Here is a 26,227-nt window from a genome sequence, read left to right as displayed (position 1 = left end):
GTCCTTGCAATCAAGGTGTTGGCAGTTTAGTGGAAGCCAAACATGTCCCTGGTCAATGCTCCTTGGTTTGAGAACCTGCAGAATGAAAGGGACAATGGGATACACAAGGAGTAAAATGGGAAGCCCCGTCAGCTCAGCCTGAAAGACCAGGATATTCCATATAGGAGAAGATGCCTAAATTTAGTCTGGAAGATCCTGTAGGAGTTTTCCAGGTAAACAAAGTAGAGAGAGGAAACCTCTGTAAAAGGAACAGAAGGTGCAAAGTGGCAAGGCCGGGAATAGGAGAATGTCTGCAGAACTGCCCCAGCTGGAAGATGGGGGATGTGTTGGGGGAGCAGGAGGATTGGTACTGACAGATGAGGGAAATCAGGGTGAAGCAGTGAAGAGCGAAGAACCTAACATTCCAGCACAATGAGTCTGGGCTTCATACTGATGCCTGGGAGAGCTCCTGAAGGGCTTTTACACAGGGAAGGTATATGATCAAATGTACATCTTGGAAAGATCGTTTTGATTGTGGTAAGGCGAGTGGATTTGCAAGTAAAAAGAGGAAAAAGGAAAGGAGGGAAATGCAGTTGTTAATTTCACAGGAACTTTTCCTTGTCTGTTTAGGGAGGAAATTTAGGAATTGAGAGCCTCTTCTGACCGTTTCACCATTGCTAGGGTGCACCTGGGACCTTGAGGGAGACATAGCAAAGGTGACTAGAGTCCTGTCTGGACTAAGTGTTGAGTTGTTGAGCTCTGGCATGCAGTGTTGACTTTCCACCAGGGTTTTCCAGCTGGCATCACCAATTTGACAATCATTCATTCAGTTAGATTTCTTGATCATTGTGCAGCAGTGAACACCCACGTCTGAATTTCCTTATCACTGGGCAAGAAGGGCTGGATAGTAGTTGCTGTTCACCAAGTCTTATCACCACTCTCCCAGGAGTACAAACTGACATGGCAGTTAAGCTGACAGGAAGGAATTTGGCTTCTTTCAGGACTTGGACTCATAGCTGTGTTATCAGAACCTCTAGTCTATTGTATAGCTGAGCTTCCTGGTACCAGAGGGTGCATTCCCTGAAGAGACCCCTTAAAAACAGACCCTGAGCTTAATCTAGATTAGGGATCAGCAAACCACAACCTTGTGGGCCAGAGCTGCTTATTACCTGTTTCTGTAAGTAAAGTTTTATCAGAACACAGCCACACCTATCACATGGCTTTTACTTATGGCTACATTTATGTTACAGCAGAATTCAGTAGTTGTGACAGAGATCAGATGCTCTGCAAAGGCAAAAATATTTGCTCTTTGGTCCTTTACAGAAAAAGTTTTCCAACCCCTAGCCTAGACCAGCACTGTCCAGTAGAAATATAATGCAAGCCACATATGTAGTTTAAGATTTTCTAGTAGCTACATTTTAACAAGTGAAAAAAAACAGGTGAAATCAAATTTATTTTCTTTCTTTCCTTTTCTTTTTTTTTTAAAGAGACAGGGTCTCACTCTGTCACCCAGGCTGGAGTGTAGTGACATGATCATAGCTCATTGCAGCCTCAGACTCCTAGGCTCAAGTGATCCTTCTGCCTCAGCTTTCCCAGTAGTTGGGACTACATGTGTGTGCCACCATGCCTGACTAATTTTTAATTTTTCTATAGAGATGGGGTCTCACTATGTGGCCCAGGCTGGTCTTGAACTCTTGGCATCAAGTGATCCTCCTGCCTCAACCTACTAAAGAACTGGGACTACAAGCATGAGCCACATTGCCCAGGCTAAATCAGTTTTAATAATGTTTTGTTTAACCTATGTCCAAAATATTATTTTAAGATGCAACGAATATAAAAAGTATTCATGAAGTACTACTTTAACATATAACGCATCTCAATTTAGACTAGCCACAGTTCAGGTGATTAACAGTCACATGTGGCTAGTGGTTACTGTATTAGACAGGGCAGGTCTAGTCTAAAGAGTGAGAACAGCCCCAAATGTTGGTCCAGAGGTCAGCTCAGATAGACCCACTCTGTACTGTAGAAGCCTGGTTGCTTCAAGTCCTACCTTGGGGCTCTCTGCTCTTTTACTCAGAAGGTAGCCCAGCACAGAAAAGACAAATTTACTTTTCTGGTTGCAAAATTTGCCAGCCTCCCTGAAGAAGTGCCAAGTCTGCACTTGTGGAATTAGTCATCCTCAGAGTACCTGTTTGGCTTAGGGTTCAACTCTTCTTTTACTAGGCCCCTTCTTTGGTGGTTAAAATGATCTCGAAGATGGATGCCAGAGTCGGTATGACAAAGAAAAGGCCACCCACTTCCCCTGAGCCACCAGAGCTAGAGAAATAGCCTGCTGGAAGCAGGGCCGGGAGAAATGTATTCATCTGATAGCGGGCCTGGGTGTCACTAAAAGATTCCAGCTTTTGTTTTTGTCTTCCTGAGCCTCTGTCATAGAGCAGATAATCAAAGGAATGTCTGTGAACTCCATCTTTCCCCTGGTATTTCTTCAGTTTATTGCTTTCCCACTTATATAGAGAGAAGGGATCACACGGAGCAAAATTTAGCATGTATCCATTTTATTGCAGGTACTTCATGGTTCCTTTGATCCTGCCTCAGAATTTAGCCAAATCTTTCCCCTAGAACACTTAAAGTCTTCTCTCTATCAGGGTCCTTATTTGGAGTACCTTTCTTATTTCGAAATCCTCCTGTTTTGTACATTGGTGTAATGACTTTCATCCATGGCCTGAAGCATCCTTTTCTACCATTAATGGACATGGCTTAGTAAACATTTATCTACTCAACAAGTATTCATATTTACTGAGTACTCCCCTGTGCCAGACAGTGTTCCAGGTACTGACTTGCATAAGGATGCCCAGAGGAGGGTCACCTGAAGGAGGTGGTGGTGGGGGAAGATGGGCAAAAGGGAATGCTTCATATCCTCAGGCTCAGTACAAAGAAACCTGTTCATCATGATTTGTGTTACTGAAGGCCAAAGTCCAGAAAGTCTTGCAGAAGCTGAATGATGTGCAGGAAATATTTCACAAGAGGCAAGTCAGTCTGATGAAATTGGCAGCCAAACAGACTCGGCCAGTACAACCTGTGGCCCCCCATCCTGAGTCTTCCCCAAAATGGGTATCTTCAAAAACCAGCCAGCCAATCACCTCTGGTAAGTTATCTGTGAAAAGGAAGCTCTGTGACTTTTGCGTTTCGCCAGCACCCATGAGGATTGAGATTGTGGTTGTCTAGAATGGATAATGGTCATTATTTTGATAGATATTATTTAAAACAAACTACAGATTTTATAGGGCGGACATTGAAAATTAAGAAACACTGAGTACCTGGATGCAAGGAGAAGCTCAGAGGGAACTAAAGGAATAATACAAATGCACAAACAAATAAGCAAAAAATAGACTCCATTAAGGACTTTTAAAAGGCCCACTGTTTATCAACAATGGAGTGGTAAAATTGATTCTTTGCAAAGATGAAAAAACAAATGCATTCTTATGCCAATCCCACATGGTCTTGATTAGCTTATTAGTAAGCCTTAAGATCATGTAAAGTAAGTGTTCCAGCTTTGTTCTTTTTCAAGATTGTTCTGGCTATTTTAGATCCTTTTCATTTTCCTATAAATTTTAGAATCACCTTTCAATTTCTGCTGGGATTATGATTGGGATTGCACTGAATATATGGACCAATTTGGGGAGTACTGTTATCAATATTGGGTCTTCCAAATCATGAATATAACTCTCAATTTATTTAGGTTGTCTTTAATTTCTCTCAACAATGTAAGTAGTTTTGAGTGTAAAGATCTTAGGCATTTTATGTTTTATTAATGCTATAGTAAATTGAATTTACTACATATAAATAAGAATATACTTCTGAATAGACATATAATCATATCACCTGTGAATAGGAATGCTTTTACTTTTTCTGTTTCTATCTTTATACTTGTTTTTTTCTTGTCATATTATAATGGCTAGGACCTCCAATACAATGTTGAATAGAAGTGGTAAGAGCATACATCCTTGTCCTTTCCCAATATTAGGGAAATAATTCTTGTTTCACCTTTAAGTATAATATAAGCTCTAGATTTTTCACAGATGTCTTTTTCAGATTGAAGAAGTTTTCTTGTATTCCTTTTTTTTAAATTTGAGATTTATTATCATGAATGTTGTTGAATTTTTAAAATGCTGTTTTTGGTGCACATATTGAGATAATTGTGTAGCCTTTCTTCTTTACTTGTTAATATTTTATTTATAATATTTTATTTTCAAATGTTAAAACAACTATATTTTTCTGGAATAAACTGCTCTTAAACATGATGGATCTGTCATTAGTTACATCGTGTATTGGGAAGCTCTGTCATTAAGTACATACGTATTCATAATTCTTATATCTTTCAGATATATTAGCCCTTTTATAATTATAAAATGTCTTTCTTTCTCTCCTTATCTCTACTAATACTCTTTAAGTCTGTTTTGTCTGAGATTAATGTTACAGCCATTCCAGCTCTCTTACACTTAGTGTTTACATGATGTATCTTTCTTTATATCATATATATTCTTTACAGCATTCTTGTGCTGTTGTATTTAAAGTATATTTTTTGTATGGAGCATATAATTACCTTTTTGGTACATTTTGTTCACCTCTGCCTTATAATTGAAATGAAATTATTGATATAGTTGGATTTAGAGCTACTATTTTGTTATTGTCTCTTTGTCTCATGTGTTTTTTATTTCTCTTTTCCTCCTTCTCCTGCCTTCTTTCAGGTTAGTAAATATTTTTTATTATTTTATGAGGGGGACCCAAAAAATCCAGAATTATCTTTTAGTGGGCGAGGCCCTTGTAGTACAAGCTTTCCCCACTAAGTGTCCTAGGAACCCATCAACATCAGTGTACCAGCAAGCGTTGTTGTGAGAGGCTGCATTCGGCTTTTTATTCGAATTTTTATTTGGCAAGTCTTTCAATGCATTTGTCCATTTCATGATGGGTAATTTACATGAACAACCTGCCCATATCTCACTGAGTGTTCAGCAGTTTTTGACCAAAAGCAGCATGACCCCCATGTCCCACCCTCCCTTTTCATCCGACCTCACCCCAAGTGACATTTTTTTGTTTGTTTCCCCGGATGAAAAAAGTCCTCAAAGGGAAATGTTTTGCTAGTGTGGAAGAGGTGAAATGAAAAACAGCAGAAACACTAAAAGGGATCAAAATTAATGAGTTTAAAAACTGTTTTGAGCAGTGGAGAAAGCATCTTGATAGGTGATTTGCATCAAATGAAGAGTACTTTGAAGGTGACTGAAATTTAAACATATAAAAATAAATACATAATTTTTATAAATAAATTCCGGGTTTTTTTGGGGTCCCTCTCATATTTTAATTCCTCTATTGGCTTGTTAGCATACCTCTTTGCATTGTTTTTCCCCTAGATGTTTCTCTAGGGATTCTCATATGCATCCTTAATGTAGTATAATCTACTTTGAGGTTAATATCATATCATTTTATGCAAAATATAGGAAATTTGCAACAATATAGTTCCATGTGACCCCCCCACCCATTCTCTGTGCTATTCTTATTATAAATATTATATCTACATATGATAAATCCCCCACTATGGTATTATAGTTTTTTATTGAAATTGTCATACCTTTTAAAGAAATTAAAATAAATAAATATATATGTGTTTGTGTGTGTGTATGTGTATGTATATATATATAAAACCTAACCCTAACTCTATATATAGATAGATATACACAGATGTACATGCACATATGTATTGCCCTCTTAATCATGATTTCAAGGGTTTTCTTTATTTTTTCTTTATTTTATTTTATTTTTAGTCAGAGTCTCTCTGTTGCCCAAGCTGGAGTGCAGTGGCATGCTCATAGCCACCACAGCCTCCATCTGCTGGGCTCAGGCGATCCTTCTGCCTCAGCCTTCCTAGTAGCTGAAACTACAGGCGTGTGCCACCACATCTGGCTAAATTTTTGATTTATTGTGGAGACAAGATCTCACCATGTTGCCTAGACTGGTCTCAAACCCATGGGCTCAGGCAATCCTCTCACCTTGGCCTCCCAAAGGGTCGGGATTAGAGGCATGAGCTACCACACCCGGCTTTATTTTTTATTATAGATCTGAATTTCCACCTTATGTCATATCTCTTCAGGATAAAGAACTTCTGTTAGCATTTCTTGTTGGAAAGTCTGCTGGCAACAAATTATTTCAGTTTTTGTTCATCTGAAAATTATGAAGTCTTTTGGTAATTCTTTATTTAGTACAGTTTACAGTTCATTGTCTTCTATGATATATTCCACTTTTTAGAAGTAAGCCTCGATAACAGCTTAGTGCATTTCTTTCTTGAATTTTTCCCTGCAAACACACTCTCATACACACACACATACACATGTACTTTCAGACACACTTGCTTGCACATACCACAGACATAAATGCACACTTCCACATGGAGAACATCCTTCTTGGATGGTTGGAAATAGGACTTGGTTCTCTTGACCAAAATGTAACTGTGTTCACTTTTATGACTTGGCCTCATTCCTTGTTTCAAATCACAAATGTTTGTTTTGGGCAAATAAAGCAAGAATGATAGATTGTTTCTCGACTTTTCAAACACAAGATTTCATAATAGGTTGGGCGTGGTGGCTCAGCCTATAATCCCAGCACTTTGGGAGGCCAAGGTGAGAGAATTGTCTGAGCCCAGGGGTTCGAGACCAGCCTGGGCTTTTGATGAGACCTCGTCTCTGCAGTAAATCACAAAAACTAGCCAGGTATGGTCGTGTGCATCTGTAGTTCCAGCTACTTGGAAGGCTGAGGTGGGAGGATTGCCTAAACCCAGCAGTTCGAAGCTGCAGTGGCCGTGAGCGTGGCACTGCACTCCAGCCTGGGCGACAAGAGTGAGACTCCAACTCAAAAAAAAAAAAAAAAAAGAAAGAGAGGTTTCATAATAGATAATGCTCCTTTTCAAGGTAAATAGATCAGTGTCATGTCTGAACAGGTTGTCTCTGACCTAGGTCAGGCAGCTAACTCATTTTGCAGAATGATCCTGACTTGCGTTCTTAGAGTGTAACTGCTGAGTGGACTCGGGCAAGTCACTAACAGGATTTTTTCAAACACATTTGCCTGATTCCTTAGTAACTGAGTCTGTGCCAGGATAAATGATTGTGGTCCACAGTATTAAAGAAGGTGGGTGAAGGAGCTTCCGAAATGAGAGCTGGAATCTCAGCTCCAACTCTTGTTAGCTGGGTATCTTGGGTACAGCATTTGATACCTCTGAGGTTCATAAGGAATATGAAAAAATTTTTGATGCCTTGTGGCTATAATAATATCTAAAATGTGTTGAGTACTTACCATGGGTTATATACTTTACACATACCAATTCATTAAAGCCTCATGACAGCGCTTTCCAGTAGGTTTTCTCATTTTTCCCCACTTTACAGATGAAGAAGCCAAGGCACAGAGATTTCTCTGCTCATGGGTGTCTCATGCCTAGCAAAGCAAGATCGGAACTCTGGCAATGTGGCTGCTGTGGCCCCGCCATTCACTACCACACTCTGCTTAGAGTGTCAGGGGCTGGTGCTTCTCAGTCATGGGTGTCACTAATTACAGCTCATCCATTTCTAGCATCCATTTTTTATGCCTGGAGTCACTCACTTTCCATAAACTCTCCGTAGGATTGTCCATGTTGATAAAGTAGTGTCAGTGGCCATATAACCTGGGGCAGCAAACAGTGTGCTTTCCTATAATTTTCAACATAACATCTATGAAAAACCCATAGAAAGCCCAAGCTGCTTCTGTTGGCTTACAGGATGTGAGGGTTGGGAGGGGCCTCTGGAGACCAGATGGTCACCCTCCATCAAGTCTACCATCGGTATGAGTCAGGGTGATAAGTGGGTTGCCTTAGATAGATGGCATTTAGATCATGCCACCTGCAAATGCTCAAATCCTGCTTCAGGTCAATCACAGGTATCCTGTGAGTTTCCCAAGGGAACTGCATACACAAGGGCGTTGATGGTGTCAAATAAGAACTCCAAGTACTGCTTCTCTGTTGGCCTTGTAACCATCACCCCCACCACACGATAAAGTTGGTAAAGTAGGTTGGGAAGCCTCAAGGCCTGACCAGGGCTCCTCCTCCCCAAGTCCCAATTTTACTACCTAATGGCTATGGTGCCTGAAGAAAGGATATCTCCCAGGTGTCTAGGGCCCTGTGGTAAGGAGAGAAGGGAGATAGAGTGGCAAAGAAAAAAGAGCAAGAGCAAGACAGTCCAGTTCCTCCCTGACTCGGCCAACTAATTCTATCACACAGCTGTCCTATCTGCTATTAAACACGGCTCCATCAGTCCTGGAATCCAACCATTATGCCATCAGGTTAGCAACAACTTCTTCTTCTGGCTAGGGCAGGCCTTGACATCCTCTCATAATATAATAATCGTATGATTGTATATTATGTGTTTAAGGAGAGTAAGCACATTTTAAAGTAGACTATAAGGAAATATACCAAGAGACTGTGCTTATATGTTAAGAGTTTAGTATTTTTCAAATGTTCTATAACAAGCACACATTAATTATCTTTACAATGGAAAAATATATCCAATAAAATGTGGCACCTGGCATTTAGTCTTCTAATTCAAAAACAAGTTCAAGTGCAATATTATACAGTACAAGTGAAATATGTTACAGTGCATAAAATCCATGAAGTTTGTAACAGAGAAGACTTCATGAGGAAAGCAGGCTTTTAGCTGGGCCTCAAAAATGGGAATAATGGAAACTGTCATTTTTACCACATTATAGTTACTGATTTGTTGTGGTTTGATATTTCCTGTGGTACTGAGTAGGACTTTTTTCTCTTCTCAAATGTAAAGTCCCAGGATCAAGGACTCTTTCTTTTCTGCATCTATCCTTCACCTCCAATTTCATCCACCACCTAGGAAATCACTGCAGCAATTCTCAAACTCCCGGCTTCAAGTGATCCTCCCACATTGGCCTCCCAAAGTGCAGGGATGCCTGGAATAGGCCACTGTGCCTGGCCAAGCAGCAACTCAGTCAAGCGTTATTAGTCAACCGCATTGATGCAGTCCAGCTATTTGTCCAAGTTAGGTGACGTGCTCTGGGTTAAATAACAAAATTAATGTCAGGGTTTCTTTGTCTCTCTAGCTCCTCCTCTAAGAACATCCGGGGAAACTTACACCGAGACAGTTTTGAACTCTTTGGAAAAGGAAGATGATGAGACTAAATCTGAAGCCAAGGTAAAATTACTTATATTTTACTTATAGAAATCTCTGACATGAGAGAGGATTGCTGCCATAATTATCAATGAATCAACAAATTGTGTTCCTCTATTCTGTACCTATCATCACCTCCAGAAGATGAGCCATAAAGGTACACAGCACAGACTAGTGCTTTCAAGAACTGAGGTTTGTAGGATTTTTTTTCCATGTCTTCCTTTTATTTTTCTTAATTACAACTAGAAATGAAAACTGTTTGGTAGTGTATGTTGTTGTTGGTAATGCTGTTTTAGTAAAGGAAAAGCCTTTTTTTTTCATTCCTATAATCTAACTAAATATTTAAAATTGGTAGAACAGTGTGTGATTCCTGTATTAAAAGAGCTTGACATAATTGCATAGAGCTACACACACACACACACACACACACACACACAAACACGTGCATGACTAACTGGAGAGCTCTGGATAAGCTCTGTGACTTATGCCAATGTCAATTTCCTGGTTTTGATATTGTCCTATGGTTGTGTAAGGCTGGAGAAAGAGTATATGATACTTCCCATCTATTTGCAACCTCGTGTGACTTTATAATTACTTCAAAATAAAAGTTTTTTCAAACGCATAAGCTTTTACATTAGGCAGATCTGGGTTTAAGCAACATAACCTCTCTAAACTTCAGTTTCTTATCTACAAAAATGGGAATAACAACAGCTACCTCCTGAAACGACCTTGAGCATCAAAGGAAAAGCATTGTATAATTTTAAAGTAACATTATATTTAGAAACCAAAGTATAATTAATTGTGAATATATGTTGTTACACGACAACCCAGAAAAGGTTTCCTTTCCCCTACCTCACTGAAAATTTAATATCCGACTGGTTAAATGGTTCTGAACCCAAAGGCCAGTAGACCATAGGCTCAAAAGAACTTCGGTAACAGTTTGGATCTACCACCAGTCACTAGTATATCTAAAGATAGGACCCCACAGAAACTCCACCAACCTTCAAGGCATCAAGCAAAAAGCAAGTCTCAGGTTTTTCTTCCTGGAGGCAGAAACAGTATGAGAACTAGAGTTCTCTGCAGGCTTTTCTTAGAGAGAGAAAGCTGTAGTCTTGCACCAATTTGTTTAGTCATCCTGTATTCAGAGCAGATTAGGATGTTGCCATTGCTGTTTCTGAATCCCTTGTGGTTTAAGGAATTGCATCAATTGCATTCTTGAGTCAGGAAACAGTTTGCAACTTCATACTGTCTTGATCAGCCATTTAGAAAAGTAAATAACAATTTTTTTGAAATGGGTTATCCTGACTTGATTCCAGGAAGTCTGTGGAATCATTAATAATAAAAGGGTTTAAATGTGGTCATCTTCAAAAGTTAACATCAGTCTATTTGTTTCTGTACCCTAGACTTCTAAGAGAATGTCACCACTGAAGGTGAGGACTGTGTCACATGCACCAGAGCACAGATTTGGCCCCTGAATTCATCTGCTGTTGCCACTGACTCACAGTGTGACTTGAACTCACTCCATTATCTCTGTGACTTATTTTGCCCATCTCCAGACAATATATTTATTCCTTCCAAACTTTATAAAGATGCCCTGGGAGTTTTAGGAACATGGAATTTCTCTTATAAAGGAATCCAAGTTAGAGTTATTTATTTCAATAATCGTGAACAATAAGTACAAGTGCTATTATTGTATTTGTTGTCAAAGAAAAAAACAGACAACAGGAGCAGGGTGAGGACAGACTCAGAGGCCTATAAACTTGGAAAGTGTTGAGTAGAATACGAGACGCTCCAGTCACCATACTTTGGGTTTCTTTCTTCATCTTCTGCTGTGCTGTTTATTTAAATCAGGCGCCAAGCCCATCCAGCCCAGATGCTATCTTCCTCTGTGTTTAGGCAGCTCTCCAACAGTATGGGTACCATTAAGCAAGCACAAATACATGTTAAAATCATCCTTCTGGGCTTCCGTTGTTTTTTTCCTTACTGTTGATTTGTTTGTGTATTTAGTGAAGAGCTTTTCGCACCACAGCATGTATGTTAACAGTCAAGGTAGTGGAGGAGAGCAGGGTAGGAACAGAGGCTGGTCAAACTTCTGCTTAAAAAGACCAAGGCAGCCGCGCTCAGTGGCTCAACCTGTAATCCCCGCACTTTGGGAAGCCGAAGCAAGTGGATTGCCTGAGCCCGCGGGTTTGACTAGCCTGCACAACTTGGCGAGACCTTGTCTCTACAATAAATAAATGAGCCGGGTGTGATAGTGCGTGCTTATAGTTCTGGCTACTGGAAGGCTGAGGGGGAAGGATTGCTGGAGCCCAGCAGGTTGATGCTGGGGTGGCCATGAGCGTGCCACTGCACTCCAGTCTGGGCCACGGAGTGAGACTCCACCTCAAAAAAATAAAATAAAAACAAAAAGACCAAGGCTAGGAGACGTGTAAGCAGAATCCATAAAGTCATCAAGAACAAGAGTAGGAAGAAAGTGAATTTATGTACAAAATCCCCAAATTCTAGACTTATAGCAAGAGTACGAAATAAGTGGATTTATACCCCAAATCCTAGGCTTACAAATGAATTTAGGACCAATAAATGCAATTAGTTTTACAAGTTGAGTAGTATAACCAGGGTAATTATTTTTTCAAAATATCTAAGAAAACTAATAAGAGAAAGGCAGGTTAGAAATAAAGGTTTAGATTCATGCCTGTGTAGACCATCAGTTATTAAAAGAGAGATGAGGCAGCTGACTATCATCAAGAATAATCCCTGCTACTTGTGTCTGTGGCCACTACCCAAGACAGCTGACCAGGAGGGAGAGAGCATGCATTTAACTCTGAGTGGCAATTCTGACATCCTTTTAAAGGGCCATAGCCTAGAACTCAAAGATCAAATGAAATCATGCCAGTCTAGTAGAATGAATCATAACATTGTAATAAATGCTACCCCATGCCCTGGAGAGTCAATACTCAGAGAAAAAAATAACTGTGAACCAAACACAATGGGTAGAGTCACTGATACACACTACCTGCAACTACAGTCATGACTAGATGTGGTCATCATCAGAAAAATCATTTCCTCTTCTCTGGCGAGTGATCTTTGCAGTGCCAGTTCTCGGGAACTTGAAAAGTTCAATTTGACAAGGCATCTGAGACTCTCCCGGGGTCATCTGGCAAGGATGCTGCCAACTGCATAGCTCTCTGACGTCATCTGGGAAAGCCCTGTGGTGGAGGAGTATCACTGTGGTTGCTGGCAACAGTGATGTGGCTATTTCCTGTTCTTCACATCATTATCTGAAAGCTGAAAGCATGACTCACAGGTGCGGCTTCCCCCAGCTGCTCACATCACAGCCTCTTCAGAAGCTGGAAAGAAGCCAGAAACTAACAATTACTTTTTCCTAAATGTAGATTCACAGGATAACGGAAGAGCTGTCAGTGTTCCTGCATACTTATTAAGGTCATTTAAAGTAGCCTGAGCAAGTAGGCTCCCTTACTTTGACTATATATATATATATATATATATATGTATTTTTTTTTTTTTTTTTTTTAATTTAAGCAAGGGCTGAAGGAGAATGGAGAGGTGAGAGGAGGGTTGCTACCACTGACCAAGGGCCAGACATTGCACTGGGTGCTATACATACCTAGCTCTATCTCCATTCCTCAGTCTCTTGTGAGGAAGATATTCTTTCCCGTTCTATCTGCAGTGCTGGGATACTCTAGAAGCTAAGATTCCCCAAGGATCCTACAAATAGTAAATGGTAGACCTGGGCTTTGAAACTAGCAGATTATTAACCTAGCAGTTTACTTATCTACCTATCTTATGTACTTGATTATTTATGTAATCTCTTGAACCCTAAATGTCCTCTTCTGCAAAATGGGGATAAGAAACAGCGACTTCACAGGTGGTTGATTAACTGAGAAATATGCAAAAAGCACCTGGCACTATGCCTAACACATACATCGCAAGTTCTAGGTGAATTTTAGCTTCACATTTAATCCTGTGTTTATAGACAGAATGGTCTGTATGAGTGATAAAAAGAAGCTGAAGGAATATTCAATTCCAGCCTCAAATGGAATTCCCCTAATCTCAAATATGTACCTTTTTGCTGAATAACAACAGATCAGGGGCCAAATTCAGTTCCTTGTCTTCTGACTGCTCTAAGTCTCAAAAGTTTTCATTCAATCTTTTTGATTCTCCACAGGAGAACTGTATGAGCCATTAAGCACATTTCAGCACTCACCTTCTATGATATTTGAAGACTAGTCAGTGTCGGAACGAATAGGAGGTTCAGAGTCTCCACCAAATCCTCAAGATAGCCCCAGCCAAGCTCTCTGAAAAGTTTCCAGAATGAAACTTCTTCAAGGTTTTCTGTGTACTGCAGCTCTAAGGAGTTTTTATATTATGCAGATTCCCAGGCTCTGCCCCCAGAAATTCAGATTAAGGAGGTCTGGGGGTACTGAAATATGGATTTTTAGCTTACATGTCTGATGACAAGAATGCAAGTGGTACAAATACCACATTTTTTAAATAACTTTGTCCTAGAGGCTACATTTATAGGCTGTGAGGCCTTGGAATAAAAGACAGCTCATTGAGTTGCATCTGGATCTATCAGGGTCATGTAGAGTCTAAAATTTAGGGGAGTGAGGTGATGATTATATTAAGCTATGAAAATTACTTTTGCTAAGGGAGGTGAATAAAAAATAATAATAGTATTAAACCACTGTTGTACTTGATCTTTTTTTTTTCTTTTCTTTTCTCCTCTTGTTTTTTGAGGTGGGATCTCATCATTCATCCAGGCTAGAGTGCATGGCACAATCATGGCTCACCACAGCCTCAACCTCCTGGGCTCAAGCAGTCCTTCTGCTTCAGCCTCCCATTTGATCTTTGGTCAATGTTTATATAATGACTAAAATATTTTATGGGTCCAATTTGGAGGGCTTATTCAACTATGTTTCCTTTATGTTAAGGCAATTGCTGTGTCCTATATGAAAATGATTCTATCTTCAGGCTTAACCTCAGGAAACTTTCAAGTTTTGTGGGAGAAACAACATATTTCCAATAATTTATAATACAAGGCAGAATGTGTACCTACACTAGAAAGAATACAGTGCATTAGAGAACAGAAGAGAGAACAGATCCTAACCATAATATCGGAGGTGGCTTTTCGAGGGGGTGGCATCTGAATTCAACTTTAAAGAATAAATATAACTTTGAAAGGCATTCCGGGATGGGGACAGGATAAAGTCTCAGAAGTCAGAAGGGACATAGGCTATTCTGGGAATGGTTTAAGAACTCTGGGAAGGGAGACCAGAGACAGCTTACTGAGTGCTTTAGTTGAGGAGGAAGGCACCTGTGTACTAGAAAGTTGGTAGACTGTAAAGAATGGGTTTGATGAATGCAGGCAGACTGATCAACTGGTGGCAGTTGTCACAGTCAGGTGAGACTTCAGTGGTGAGAACTCACTAGTGGTCATGGCAAAAATGGAGATGGGCAGAAATCATGCCCTTTGACCCAAGTGTTCTCCCCGTTGCCTGGCGTCAGAGGAAGTTTGATGAAAGAAGAAGGAAGTTAGGGTAGAGGAGATGAGGGAGAGATCTACTAGGGAGAGAGAGGAAGAACGTGAAGATACCTTTGAGGTGTTCATCTTGGATTCCTCATGGGATGAATCTGTTGGTCCAGATAAAGAATTCAGGAAGAGCAGCAGGAAGTAAGGGCTTATGAAGGCTGAGTCTGGTTTGGGGGAGTGTCATAGATCTGTAACAGCAACCTACACCCTCTCTCTCTGTCAGTGGGGCTGCCCCAGAGGCTGTAGCCTTACCCATACCAGTAATATGAAGAGAGCCAACCATTGGCTTTGTAGCTAGTGTGGAGATTATTTGTAAACTAACTTCGGGGCCAAACTTGCTGAGACAAAGATTGATCTAATAGAGCACTTTTCGGATTTGTGATTCTATTTGTGAACTAAGATTTATAGATAGGAAAATTGTTACAATAAAATGTATCTATGGAGGTTACAATCAGATGAAATCAAACAGCCTGAAAAAGTTCAGTATGTATGGACAACTTCTTTTCAATGTCCTTGGCACACTTACTTCCATTACATTTTCTTAGTTTGGGAAGTACCATGTGGCATGTTCCTCACTTTCTGATATTTTCAACAGAATCACCGACTTGCAAATCTTTGGTAAGCAATGCCTACAGTCTTTAAAGCATTGGTTTTATAAGAAGACATTTTCCTCATAAAGAAAATATTACAAATAATGTTTAGGTTATTAGCTCAGTCTATAAAAGCCAATTTAACCAGTAAGAAAAGTAAACTAACTACTAACCGTACTAACTGGAAATTTTAAGTTCTTAGATTTTTAAAAGACCTTGGGAAATTCTTGAAATAGGCAAAGTTCGCATTTGGGACGAATTCCTTTTCTTAAAAAAAAAATCTCTGCCCCCCCCCCCAACACAAGGGACTTTGGAAAACTGTGTCTCAGGGATGGGAGGGTGGAGGTGGGGGATTTTTTTTTCCATTATCTTTCCTTTTTTGATTCTTCTCTGCCTTTTTTCTTTTCCTCTCTCTCTCTCTATTTTCTTCCTTAAAAAAAAAGGTAATAAAAGTCAAGTTCTTAAAAAAAAAAATCTCCCTTGATCATTTATTTGTTTTGATACTGCTGCAGTCTGCAGTAGAAAGAGCTGGGATCTGATCTAAATCTGTGTGTAACTAGGCAAGTTCCTTATTTCTCAGGACTCAGATTCCCCATCTTCCTTCTTAATGCTGAATCTCTTCTCTAGAGTCCTAGGCAAGCTTCTGTTGATGATTTCACTGAATACTTCTGAAAAAGATTTCCCTTTTCTAGAAATTCCTTGCCACTCCTAGAGAGCGCTAGCCTTTGCTGACCTCTGCATTTTCTCTTCCCCCACTTCCTTATCCATTTCTTCTCCTCCCCCTTCTTCTAATGTCACCTCTCTGTCCTTCTCCTCCCCTCTCTCTCTGCTCGTGCACTTTCATCTTGTTGCCTGAACGGGAACTCAGAAGAATGACCCAAATTTTCCTTATGGTTACTAGTTTATTATAAAGAATATTACACAGATGAAGAGATGTACAGGTGAGGTATGGGGGACGGGCCATGGAGTTTCCATGCCCTCCCTAGGTGCCACCCTCCAGCAACCTCCCTGGGTTCAGCTCTCTGGAAGGCCCCCATTCCCTGACTTCCTCTAATAGTTTCCACAAAGCCCCAGGACCACTTATACCTATTCTTCAAACCTGTCCTTCTCCTCCAAAGGGCTTCAGTCTTTAAAATGTCCTAAAACCTCCTTGTCCCCTCTGCTCCCTTTCCTCCTGGAAGCCCCCTGCCAATGCACCTGATCTGGACTAGAGGCAGGAGCCCATATGAACGAGCCAGTTCACCAAAATGCATGAGAGATGGGCAACTACAGATTAACTGACTTCTCCTGGAAAGAGTTGCTATTTTAAAAAGAGACGAATGGGAGGCCCACACTTTACCTGTACAATGACCACTTATGTACCTAATCCTGAATTGTACCCATCTTTAAAATAAACATTAAAAATTTTAAAAATAATAACAAAAAGGGACTGACTGCCCAAGTATCCCAAGGAATCTTTAAGTGGCATTTACAAGCCATGAAAATAAAAAACAGAAAAAGAAGTGCTGGCAAGGGCCAGTGAGGCAGATGGAGACATCAGGGCTGAGCAGCCAGCTAGGAATGCATTCCCAGGATAGAGTCTCTACCAGGTTTCGGCTTCTCAGAAGTTCTTCCTGTTCTCCATATCAGAACATACTGAGTATCAAAAAATATTTTTGGGGAGGTTCTCTCATCTTTCCCCCTAGTTCTAGAGGGGAAGACAGAGTTATGCATTCCCAAGGCTGGCATTTTCATTCTGGGACTGCATCTCATAGGCCACCCTGGACTAAGGCTTCAGGTGCACGCCCTTCCTGTTTTCTTTCCTTCCCACTCTTCACCCCTCTACCCCACTTGGTAGAGAAAATTCTGACAATTATTGAGTGACTCTTACTGGACATCCCTCTTCATTTTTTCTCATTTCCATAATCCACTTACATGATTAATTAATTTAATTTACACTGCCAGAAAATGCTTAACCTTTAACACTTAATTGTCATTCTTTATACTTTAAGTGAGGAAGGTGATACAGGTCCCATCTATCTGCCTTACCTTTTATCTCCTCAGAATTTGGTCTAATAGCTCCTCTTTTTAAGAAATGTGATAAGCCAGGCATTGTGGCTTATGCCTGTAATCCCAGCACTTTGGGAGGTAGAGTCGAGAAGATTGCCTGAGCCCAGGGGTTTGAGACCAGCCTGGGCAACTTGGCCAGACCTCATCTCTACAATTAAAAAATAAAAATAAATAAAATAAAATTAGTCAGGTGTGGTGATATGCACCTGTAGTTCCAGTTCCTTGGCAGGTTGAGGTAGAAAGATCGCCTGAGCCCAGCAGATTGAGGCTGCAGTAACTGTGGGCGTGCCACTGCATTCTAGCCTGGGCAACAGAGTAAGACTCTGACTCAAATAAATAAACAAAAAAAGAAACGTGATAACATAGTAAATAATACTTTCACCTTAAGCTACCAGATACCATTGCTTTAAAAGGGTTGGAACTGAAATTACTGTCTATACATTCCTAAAATCATAAAGTAAAATCATTTAACTTTGGGAAAAAACTGATTTTGTTCAAAGATTCCCCTTTAGGAAAGAAAAACCAATTGTAATCATCAATTGAAAATTAGTTATTGATACTTTTTGAAATATAAATTTTAAAAACGTTTATATATTCTTTCGATATATTGAAATAATTTTTTTTTTTTTTACAAAATTCCTTCAGGCTAGGAATTCAACCTGCTTTTTCTCACTCTTGGAAGCATATATTTTTTTCAAAACTTAGGAGAGACAGAACATTTAGATTGTATAAATGTACTGAGAACACATAGGAAGTCACTATATACATGTGACTAGGCTGGTTGGGTGTGGGGAAGGAGACAGGGGTTGGAGGGGGGCTGAGAGAGTGATATTGAGCCCAGAACAGTTGTCCGTCATTATTGCCACCCTTTTTTATCTGAATAGAATGACCTGCTGAGTGTGATGGCTCATGCCTGTAATCCCAACATTTTGGGAGGCCAAAGAGGAGCCCAGAAGTTCGAGGTCCATCTGGGCAACGTAGCAAGACTTTGTCCCTACAAAATAAAAAAATTAGCCAAGCATGATGGCATGCCCCTGTAGTCCCAGCTACTCGAGAGGCTGAGGTGGAAGGATTGCCTGAACCCAGGTGGTCGAGGCTACAATGAGCCATGATTGTGCCAGCCTGGGTGACAGAGTAAGACTTCGTCTCAAAAAAAAGACTGTCAAAGGAGAGGGGCTATTCTGTCTGGTTGCCTCCTGATGGGGTAATTTATATGCTTCCCATTTATAGCACTAATTGGCTAAGAAATCCTCCCCCACCCCACCCCCCTTTAGATATGGGAAACAGCACATGATTTCACAAGAAATGATTGTTGTTCTGCTTTAAAAGAGTATCATTTTATAATTCAGTGGAGCTCTCAAGGAATCCTAGCACAGAAGTATGGCAGCAATTGCTGGGTTGGTCTGTGGTCAATTTGGGGAGTCCATTTGAAAAACAAAAGGCCAGCAACAGAACCGGGCCCTGGTGATGATTCACATGTATGCCCCTCGGTCCACTCACCAGCCCACTGTCCTCTGCTGCTACACCCTGCAAACCACTCCTCTCTTGTGCCAGTAACTTGCTACCACCAGCACTATGCCCTACCAATATCCAGCACTGACCCTGGAGCAGAAGAAGGAGCTCTCTGACATCACTCACCGAATCATGACCCCGGGCAAAGGTGTCCTGGCTGCAGATGGAAGCATTGCCAAGTGCCTGCATTCCATTGGCACTGAGAATGCCCAGGAGGACCAACTTCCTCTGCCTGCTGCTACTGACAGCTGATGACCATGCGAATCCCTTCATTGGGTGTCTGAGATGCTCTATTGGAGGCAGATAATGTTGAGATGCTCTATTGGAGGCAGATCATGGGTGTCCCCTCCCCCAAGTTATCAAATCCAAGGGCAGTGTTATGGGCATCAAGGTAGCTAAGGGCGTGGTACCTCTGGCAGGAACAAATGGCAAGACTACCACCCAAGGGCTGGATGGACTGTCTGAGCGCTGTGTCCAGAAAAAGAAGTATGGAACTGACTTTGCCAAGTGGAGCTATGTACTTCCTGAAAGCACTAGGAGAAAAGGGCATATTCAAGTAAAAGCTTGCTTATCTAGTCTTTTATTTTATTTGGGGATTGGTGAGCACACCCCCTCAACCCTCACTATCATGGAAAATGCCAGTGTTCTGGCCTGTTATGTCAGCATCTGCCAGCAGAATGGCATTGTGCCCATCGTGGAGCCTGAGATCCTAATGGGGACCAAGACTTGAAGCACTGTCAGTATGTAGCCAAGAAGGTGCTGGCTGCTATCTACAAGGCTCTGAGTGACCACAACATTTACCTAGAAGGCACCTTGCTGAAGCCAAATTTGGTAACGCCAGGCCAGGCCTGCACTCAGAAGTTTTCTCATGAAGAGATTGCCATGGCAACTGTCACTGGGATCACCTTCCTATCTGGAGGCCAGAGTGAAGAGGAGGCATCCATCAGCCTATATGCCATCAACAAGTGCCCCCTGCTGAAGCCATGAGTGCTGACCTTCTCCCATGGCCGAGCCCTCAGGACTCTGCCCTGAAGGCCTGGGGTGGGAAGAAGGAGAACTCCAGGAGGAGTATGTCAAATGAACCCTGGCACCTTTTACCTGTCAAGGAAAGAACACCCCAAGTGGTCACCTGGGGCCACAGCCAGTGAGTCCTTCTTCGTCTCTAACCATGCCTACTAAGCAGAGGCATTCTAAGGCTGCTTCCTCAACACGCCAGGCCCCCGCCCTCTCCCACAGCCTTGAAGAGGGGGCCTCATCCAGGGCTTCAGGCTATCTTGCCTACCACTCTTGGCTTCCTCATGACACTAGTGTATGGTGTTGTCTGTGTGTGCTAATTCCATCATCCTTTCCAGTACACTGCCAATAAACAACTATTTAAGGGCAAATAAATAAATTAATTAAAAGACTAGATAAGCAAGATTTTCCTTGAATATGCCCTTTTTTCCTAGTGCTTTCAGGAAGTATAATTTAAAATTTTCCCAAAAGTACTTTGCCTGTAAATCCAGCTTTCATCTCAACATCAGAAGCAATGGCCCCAATCTTTATATTTTTATATATATAATATTATATATTTATAATGTTATAATATATATTATATATAATATGTATATTATATATATATAATCGTATATGTTATAAGCAGAGGGATGTTTCATAGCCAAATAACATATCTCCCTCATTTTACACAGAAGAAAATGGATGTGCAGGGAGACTGAGTAACTTGGCTAACATCTCACAGTTGGTGAGAAATATAAGTCCATGTTACACGTGGGCGGGTAGCTATTACCAGTACTTACTGAGGGACAGGTAGTATACTTTACATTATCTCATTTAATGCTCAAAGTTTAGATATTAAAGAACTAATCATAAGTACCATTTATGGAGCCTTTCTTTGTGCTAAGCATTTTAGTACGTTATCTCTAATCACCACATCAATCCTCTGATGAAGATATAAGTATCCCTATTTTACAGATGAGAGAATTAAGGTGCAGAGTCTTACCTAAGGCCACTTTTAGCTAAAAAAAAAAAAATAAGCCAAGAACTCCCATCAAGGACTGCCCCTCACACCCAACTTGTGTTTTCAATCTGTGAGAGGTTTTCAAATTACAGGTTACAATGGTGACAGTGAACTCATTTTGATGGATTCACTAGCACTTGAAAATAAATCAATAAGAAGAACAGAATGAAAAGGGACATTTTAAAATGGAGTACATCATATCAGTCACAACATAAAGGAAAAATAAAGTGTTGATCAGTCTTTGAAAGCCACTATGCTAGAACACAACTAATTTGTCTAAACCTTAATCAAACATTGACATTCAGTACAGCTACCTCACTAAAGGCTCCTATTAAAGCAGTCTCCTGATCCTTCCGACTGCAACCTCAATGGGACCAGTGTCATGTTCCATCAGTCTTGATTGACAACTTGATTAGTCTCCCTCTAACCCCACACCAACTGTCTGACATATGGTGCTAGGAACGTGAATTGAAAAAACTATGTCTGTGTCGCGTTTCTTCAAGCCTATGAGGGTAGCTCATGCACGATAAACTTCTATAAATTAGAGAGACGTCATCATTCAGTGTAAAAGATGGCAAAGTCCATACCTACACCTTGAGTCATTGATATTTTTCCATGATTAGGTTTAGATGAAATAAAAGACTCTACAATCCACCCAACAAACAATAGATCGGAAAAGTTGGAAAGAGCATGATTCATTTTATGATCAGGAGCAAGTTTCACAGGGAGAGGAAATTTTGTTAGTGACAGTGGCTACTCTTTATGAAAGCTCTGTATTACACACTGGGAAGCCAAAGGTGGATCTTGAGCTCAAAGTTCAGTGAGTAATTCAGGCATAGCAATGTTAAAGATGAAAAACTGGAAAAAGATGCAACAGTAACTGCCATATTAATCAAACTTCATATAGAAAGTGTGAAGAAAGAGCTTTGGTTGTATGGTGAAAATAACTAGATTGGTTTGAATTTGAATCCTGAGACTGGTATTTACTTCTGCATATTGACTCATAAAAATATTTTCTAGTCCCTGGTCAGATATATATATAATTGAGTGAACTAAAATTTAGATCCTTACTGGAATGACATCTATTTAAAATACATATATATGTGTGTATATGAAAACTTGGAATATAAGAGTGCTGTTTTTATTTTAGAGCTGAATGAGCATAACTAGTATCCCAGACACTTCTTTATATGTTAACTTGCTTTCTGAATATGATACCAGATTTGAGAAGATGTCTACAAAAAGCATGAAAGATCCACTGTTTTCTTAAGTCCACTGAACATTTAAAAATTGCTGTCTCTGGGATCAGTGTTGTATGTAATAAAACAGCCCTACCCTGATGGCTTTCCACCTGCTGAGGCAAGGCACCCTCTGGTTGTGTTGTCAACACCCAGCTGAGCCGGTTGTCACTCCCACCAATTTTGCGAGGAAACTTCCTATCTATTCCTCAGTCTGGGAAAAGTTCATCCTTCAGCTTCCAGTTCTAATTTACAAGGAATCTTTATGTTGACTTTTTTTTTTTTTTTGAGTAGGAGTCTCTGTTGCCCAGGTTGGAGTGCAGTGGCACGCTCATAGCCACTGCAGCGTCAACCCCCTGGGCTCAGGTGATCCTTTCACCTCAGCCTTCCAGGTAGCTGGAACTACAGGCACCACACCCAACTAATTTTTTGATTTAGTGTAGAGATGAGGTCTCACCATGTTGCCCAGGCTGGTCTCGAACCTGAAGGCTCAGGCAATCCTCTTGCCTTCGCCTCCCAAAATACTGGGATTACAGGTATGAGCCACCTCGCCCAGCTTTATGTTGACTCCTTAAATTACCCTTAACAGTACTTTTGCTAGAGGATCTTCTCTGAATCTTTATTTTTAAAAAATGTAAACAGAACTACAACCTGCTTTATAAACTTGAGTGATGTTTCCACAGCTTATGACTTAAAATATTGATTGAAAAGGATAAACAAATTGTGGTACATTTGTATGATATAAAATAGTCAATAAAAAGTAATTGACTGTTGATAGAGGCAACACTGGGGACAAAGCCAGACTCAACTGACTATGCACTCTACTCCATGATTCCATTTGCATGGCATTCTGGAAAAGGCAAAAGTATATGAACATAAGTCAGAGCAGGGGTTGCTGGGGCAAGAGGTGAAGGGAAGGGAGTGAGGGGTTGATGAAAATGTTCTATATCTCAACTGTGGTGGTTTCACAGATGTATACATTTATTGGAATGCAACAAATTATGCATATACAAAGGTTAATTTGAGAGTATATAACTTACACCTCAATAAATATGATTAAAAACAAAAGATATTTAAAAATTGGTTGAAATGGAAGTGCTTTTTCAGAACTAAGGACAATTTTCCATGTCATTTCTGTTCACGCACTAATTTGTATTTTGATCCTGGGTAAATTATTTACTCTCTCAGGGACTTAAGTTTGCTATAAATAAGAAAATAAGAAAATAAAAAATTACTTCATAAAAATCTAGTTTTTAAATTTAAAATATCTAAACCTTATATATTTTGTTACAGAATAAAAACATTACAAAAATAAAAAGTTTTACTGTAAAGGATTAGTTCCATAAAGACTGTTATTTGTTTTTTAATTTTAAAGGTAGTTTTTTTTTTTTTTTTTCTTTAAAAGATAGGGTCTCGAGGGCAACCCCCTCTGGTCTCCTCCCACTGTGGGAGCTTTTCTGTCCTCTCAATATCAATAAATTCTACTTTCTAGGAAAAAAAAAAAAGATAGGATCTCACTTTGACTTTCTGGGCTGAAGTGATCCTCCTGCCTCAGCCTCTTGAGTAGCTGAAACTACTGGTGCTTACCACCATGCCTGGCTAATATTTCTTTTTTTAATTTTTATTTTTGTAGACTGAATCTTGCTATGTTGCCCAGGCTAGTCTCAAACTCCTGGGCTCAGGTGATTCTCCCTCCTCCACCTTCCAAAGTGCTGGGATTACAGGCATGAGCCACCATGCCTGGCTAAGAATATCATAAAATTATACGCTAAATAGGAACAATTAGCCAGCATGTGAGTGCTTCCTGCCTGCCAGGGACTAAATGCGTATAAAGCATTTACACACACTCTTATTGAATCCTAATACAGCCCTGTAGGGTTGATAGTGCCACGGGCCCCACATTCTAGGTGAGCTAGCTCAAGATCTCACAGTGGGCAAACAGTGGAGCGTGGCTGCTGACCACAGGCTGGCTTCGGAACTCCTCCATACTGTCTAAGACTCCTCCATACTGCTTGAGGGAGTACTGGAATAAACAGGGCTTCTTATCATCAGTCTGCGAAAGCTCACCTTGGGCTTACCTACCTCTGCCTCTAGCTCTTTCTGGTCTTGGGCAAGTTGCAACATCTCCAGACTTTGATTTCTTACTCCCACCCCCCCACCCCGCAAAATGGAGATACTGAATCCAATGATCTCTTGACTGACCCTTCTGAGCTTACATTCTGAATCTTTTTTATGAATCAGTGGGAGAGGGGGGAGTACAATGTGAATAGCCCTTTAAGGGTAAAGGATCCCTGCTTTTGAGAATGAGTTTTTGGCATGCCTAAAGGCAGCCTAAAAAGGGTGAATGGTAATAGATCCAATCAGGTGGCTGGGGAAAACCCAAGAAAAGAAAGAGCAGGAGAAATGGAGTGTGATGCTTATCTAGAAAATCAAAACCAAAATCAAACAGAAATTGGGGAAAAAATATAGATTAGGAGGCTCCCACAATATCAAGTCTTATCAAAATTTATTTCCCCTCAGAATGAAGAAATCCTTGAAAGCAGTCGTGAAGGGGAAAACCCTCGGCTGGAGCAGCTGACCAGTCTCGGAGACCTCTCCCCCAGCAGGTAAGAGTGCAAGTGTATTGTGGGGGTCAGAGCCTGGGTATCTTAAATCTCAGCACTTATCTTTCCCAGATAAAAATCACAATATACTTTCACTTATGTACTTGAGAACAAAACTCATGAATCTCACAAAAGCAACAAGCAAAATAAATGAAAACATCTTGGAAGCCTAATTTCCAAGGACACAGTGTTTTTAAGAATAGACTATCAAGAGAATATTAAGTTTAAGCTAATATTGATATCACGGAATTATTGGTATAAACACATTTAAAGGCTCTTGGTCCCCAAAAGACACAACTTATACAAATTTAATGCTATTTTTTGTCTCTAGGAAGGAGCTTGTCGATATGCAAATACTATGCAGTTCAGAAAGCCTAAACTAGGGAGGTAAAGACCAAAAGCATAAGGGAAATTCTTTTTTTTTTTTTTTGAGTTGGAGTCTCACTCTGTCACCCAGACTGGAGTGCAGTGGCTGCTCCCGGCCACTACAGCCTCGATCTGCTAGGCTCTGGAGATCCTTCCGCATCAGCCTTCCAAGTAGCTGAAACTACAGGCGCATGTCACCACACCCGGCTAATTTTCTGATTTATTGTAGAGACGAGATCTCACCAAGCTGTCCAGGCTGGACTCAGGCAATCCTCTTGCCTCTGCCTCCCAGAGTGCTGGGATTACAGGTGAGAGCCACCACGCCCGGCTGTTTATTCATTCTCTAGGCATTTTTTTGGAGGCCTGCTAAGCAGACTGAGGCAGAAGGATTGCCTGAGCCCAGCGGGCGAAGGCTGCAGTGGCCATGAGCATGCTACTGCACTCCAGCCTGGGTGACAGTGAAACTCCAACACACACACACACACACAAAAATGAATGAATTAACAAATAACTTTAGGTACTTACTCCTTGATTAAAGACAATATTAATTAGACTATTTGATATTCTTTCACTTTAAGGTATACTCAAGGAAATATATGTGGTCTCTTACTTATTGAAACATGTCCTTAATTTTATGAATGGTCCAATTCAACATACCAGAATGTGAGTGTTTAATGGAGTGATCTCTGAAAAGTATCATTTAGCAATAATGTGTTCTGTTGTTTTTAAAGTGACAGTTTATCTTTTGAGAGTTTTATGATTACTGAAACCCATATCTACTTATATCATTATAAAAGCCTTAATTAAATGTGTCCTTCAAGTTAGTTGCTGAATTATTGTGTGAATTTACAGTGGATCATTATTCTTCTAATGAGAAACACAAAGGAAAGGTTACAGCATTTAACTAATGAAACAAAAATCAAGAGATTAATTCATCAAGAGATGGAATCTATGAGACTGTTTTTATTTTGCCACCAGCGTTGAATAAATAACTTAAAATCACCATTCTTTGCTGCAATGTGAATCTGTATTTCTTCATTCCCACTTGATTATACAGGTTTTAGTTTTACTGTATAACTAACAGAAGTTATGTGGGGCTAGAGCTGATAG

General features: G+C 40.4%; 1 protein-coding gene and 1 pseudogene across 2 annotated transcripts in view; both read left to right on the top strand.

Moving 5' to 3' along the window:
* The window catches only part of MCF2L2 (MCF.2 cell line derived transforming sequence-like 2), a 268,860-nt gene that overhangs the window by 155,297 nt on the left and 87,336 nt on the right, over window positions 1–26,227 (top strand). The window contains exons 13-15 of the mRNA XM_008070688.1: window positions 2,947–3,124; window positions 9,124–9,215; window positions 24,669–24,754. Coding sequence (XP_008068879.1) covers window positions 2,947–3,124; window positions 9,124–9,215; window positions 24,669–24,754 — 356 coding nt within the window. The remainder of the gene's footprint in view (window positions 1–2,946; window positions 3,125–9,123; window positions 9,216–24,668; window positions 24,755–26,227) is intronic.
* On the top strand, window positions 18,945–20,072 carry LOC103273256 (annotated as a pseudogene). The gene is made up of 3 exons (XR_002482694.1): window positions 18,945–19,171; window positions 19,208–19,405; window positions 19,457–20,072. The product of XR_002482694.1 is annotated as a fructose-bisphosphate aldolase A-like (transcript).

Source organism: Carlito syrichta, unplaced genomic scaffold (genome assembly GCF_000164805.1).
Source record: "Carlito syrichta isolate Samal-C Ts95f unplaced genomic scaffold, Tarsius_syrichta-2.0.1 Scaffold313936, whole genome shotgun sequence".
In the NCBI taxonomy this organism is placed as follows: domain Eukaryota; kingdom Metazoa; phylum Chordata; class Mammalia; order Primates; family Tarsiidae; genus Carlito; species Carlito syrichta.
This window is presented reverse-complemented; position numbering and strand designations above follow the sequence as displayed.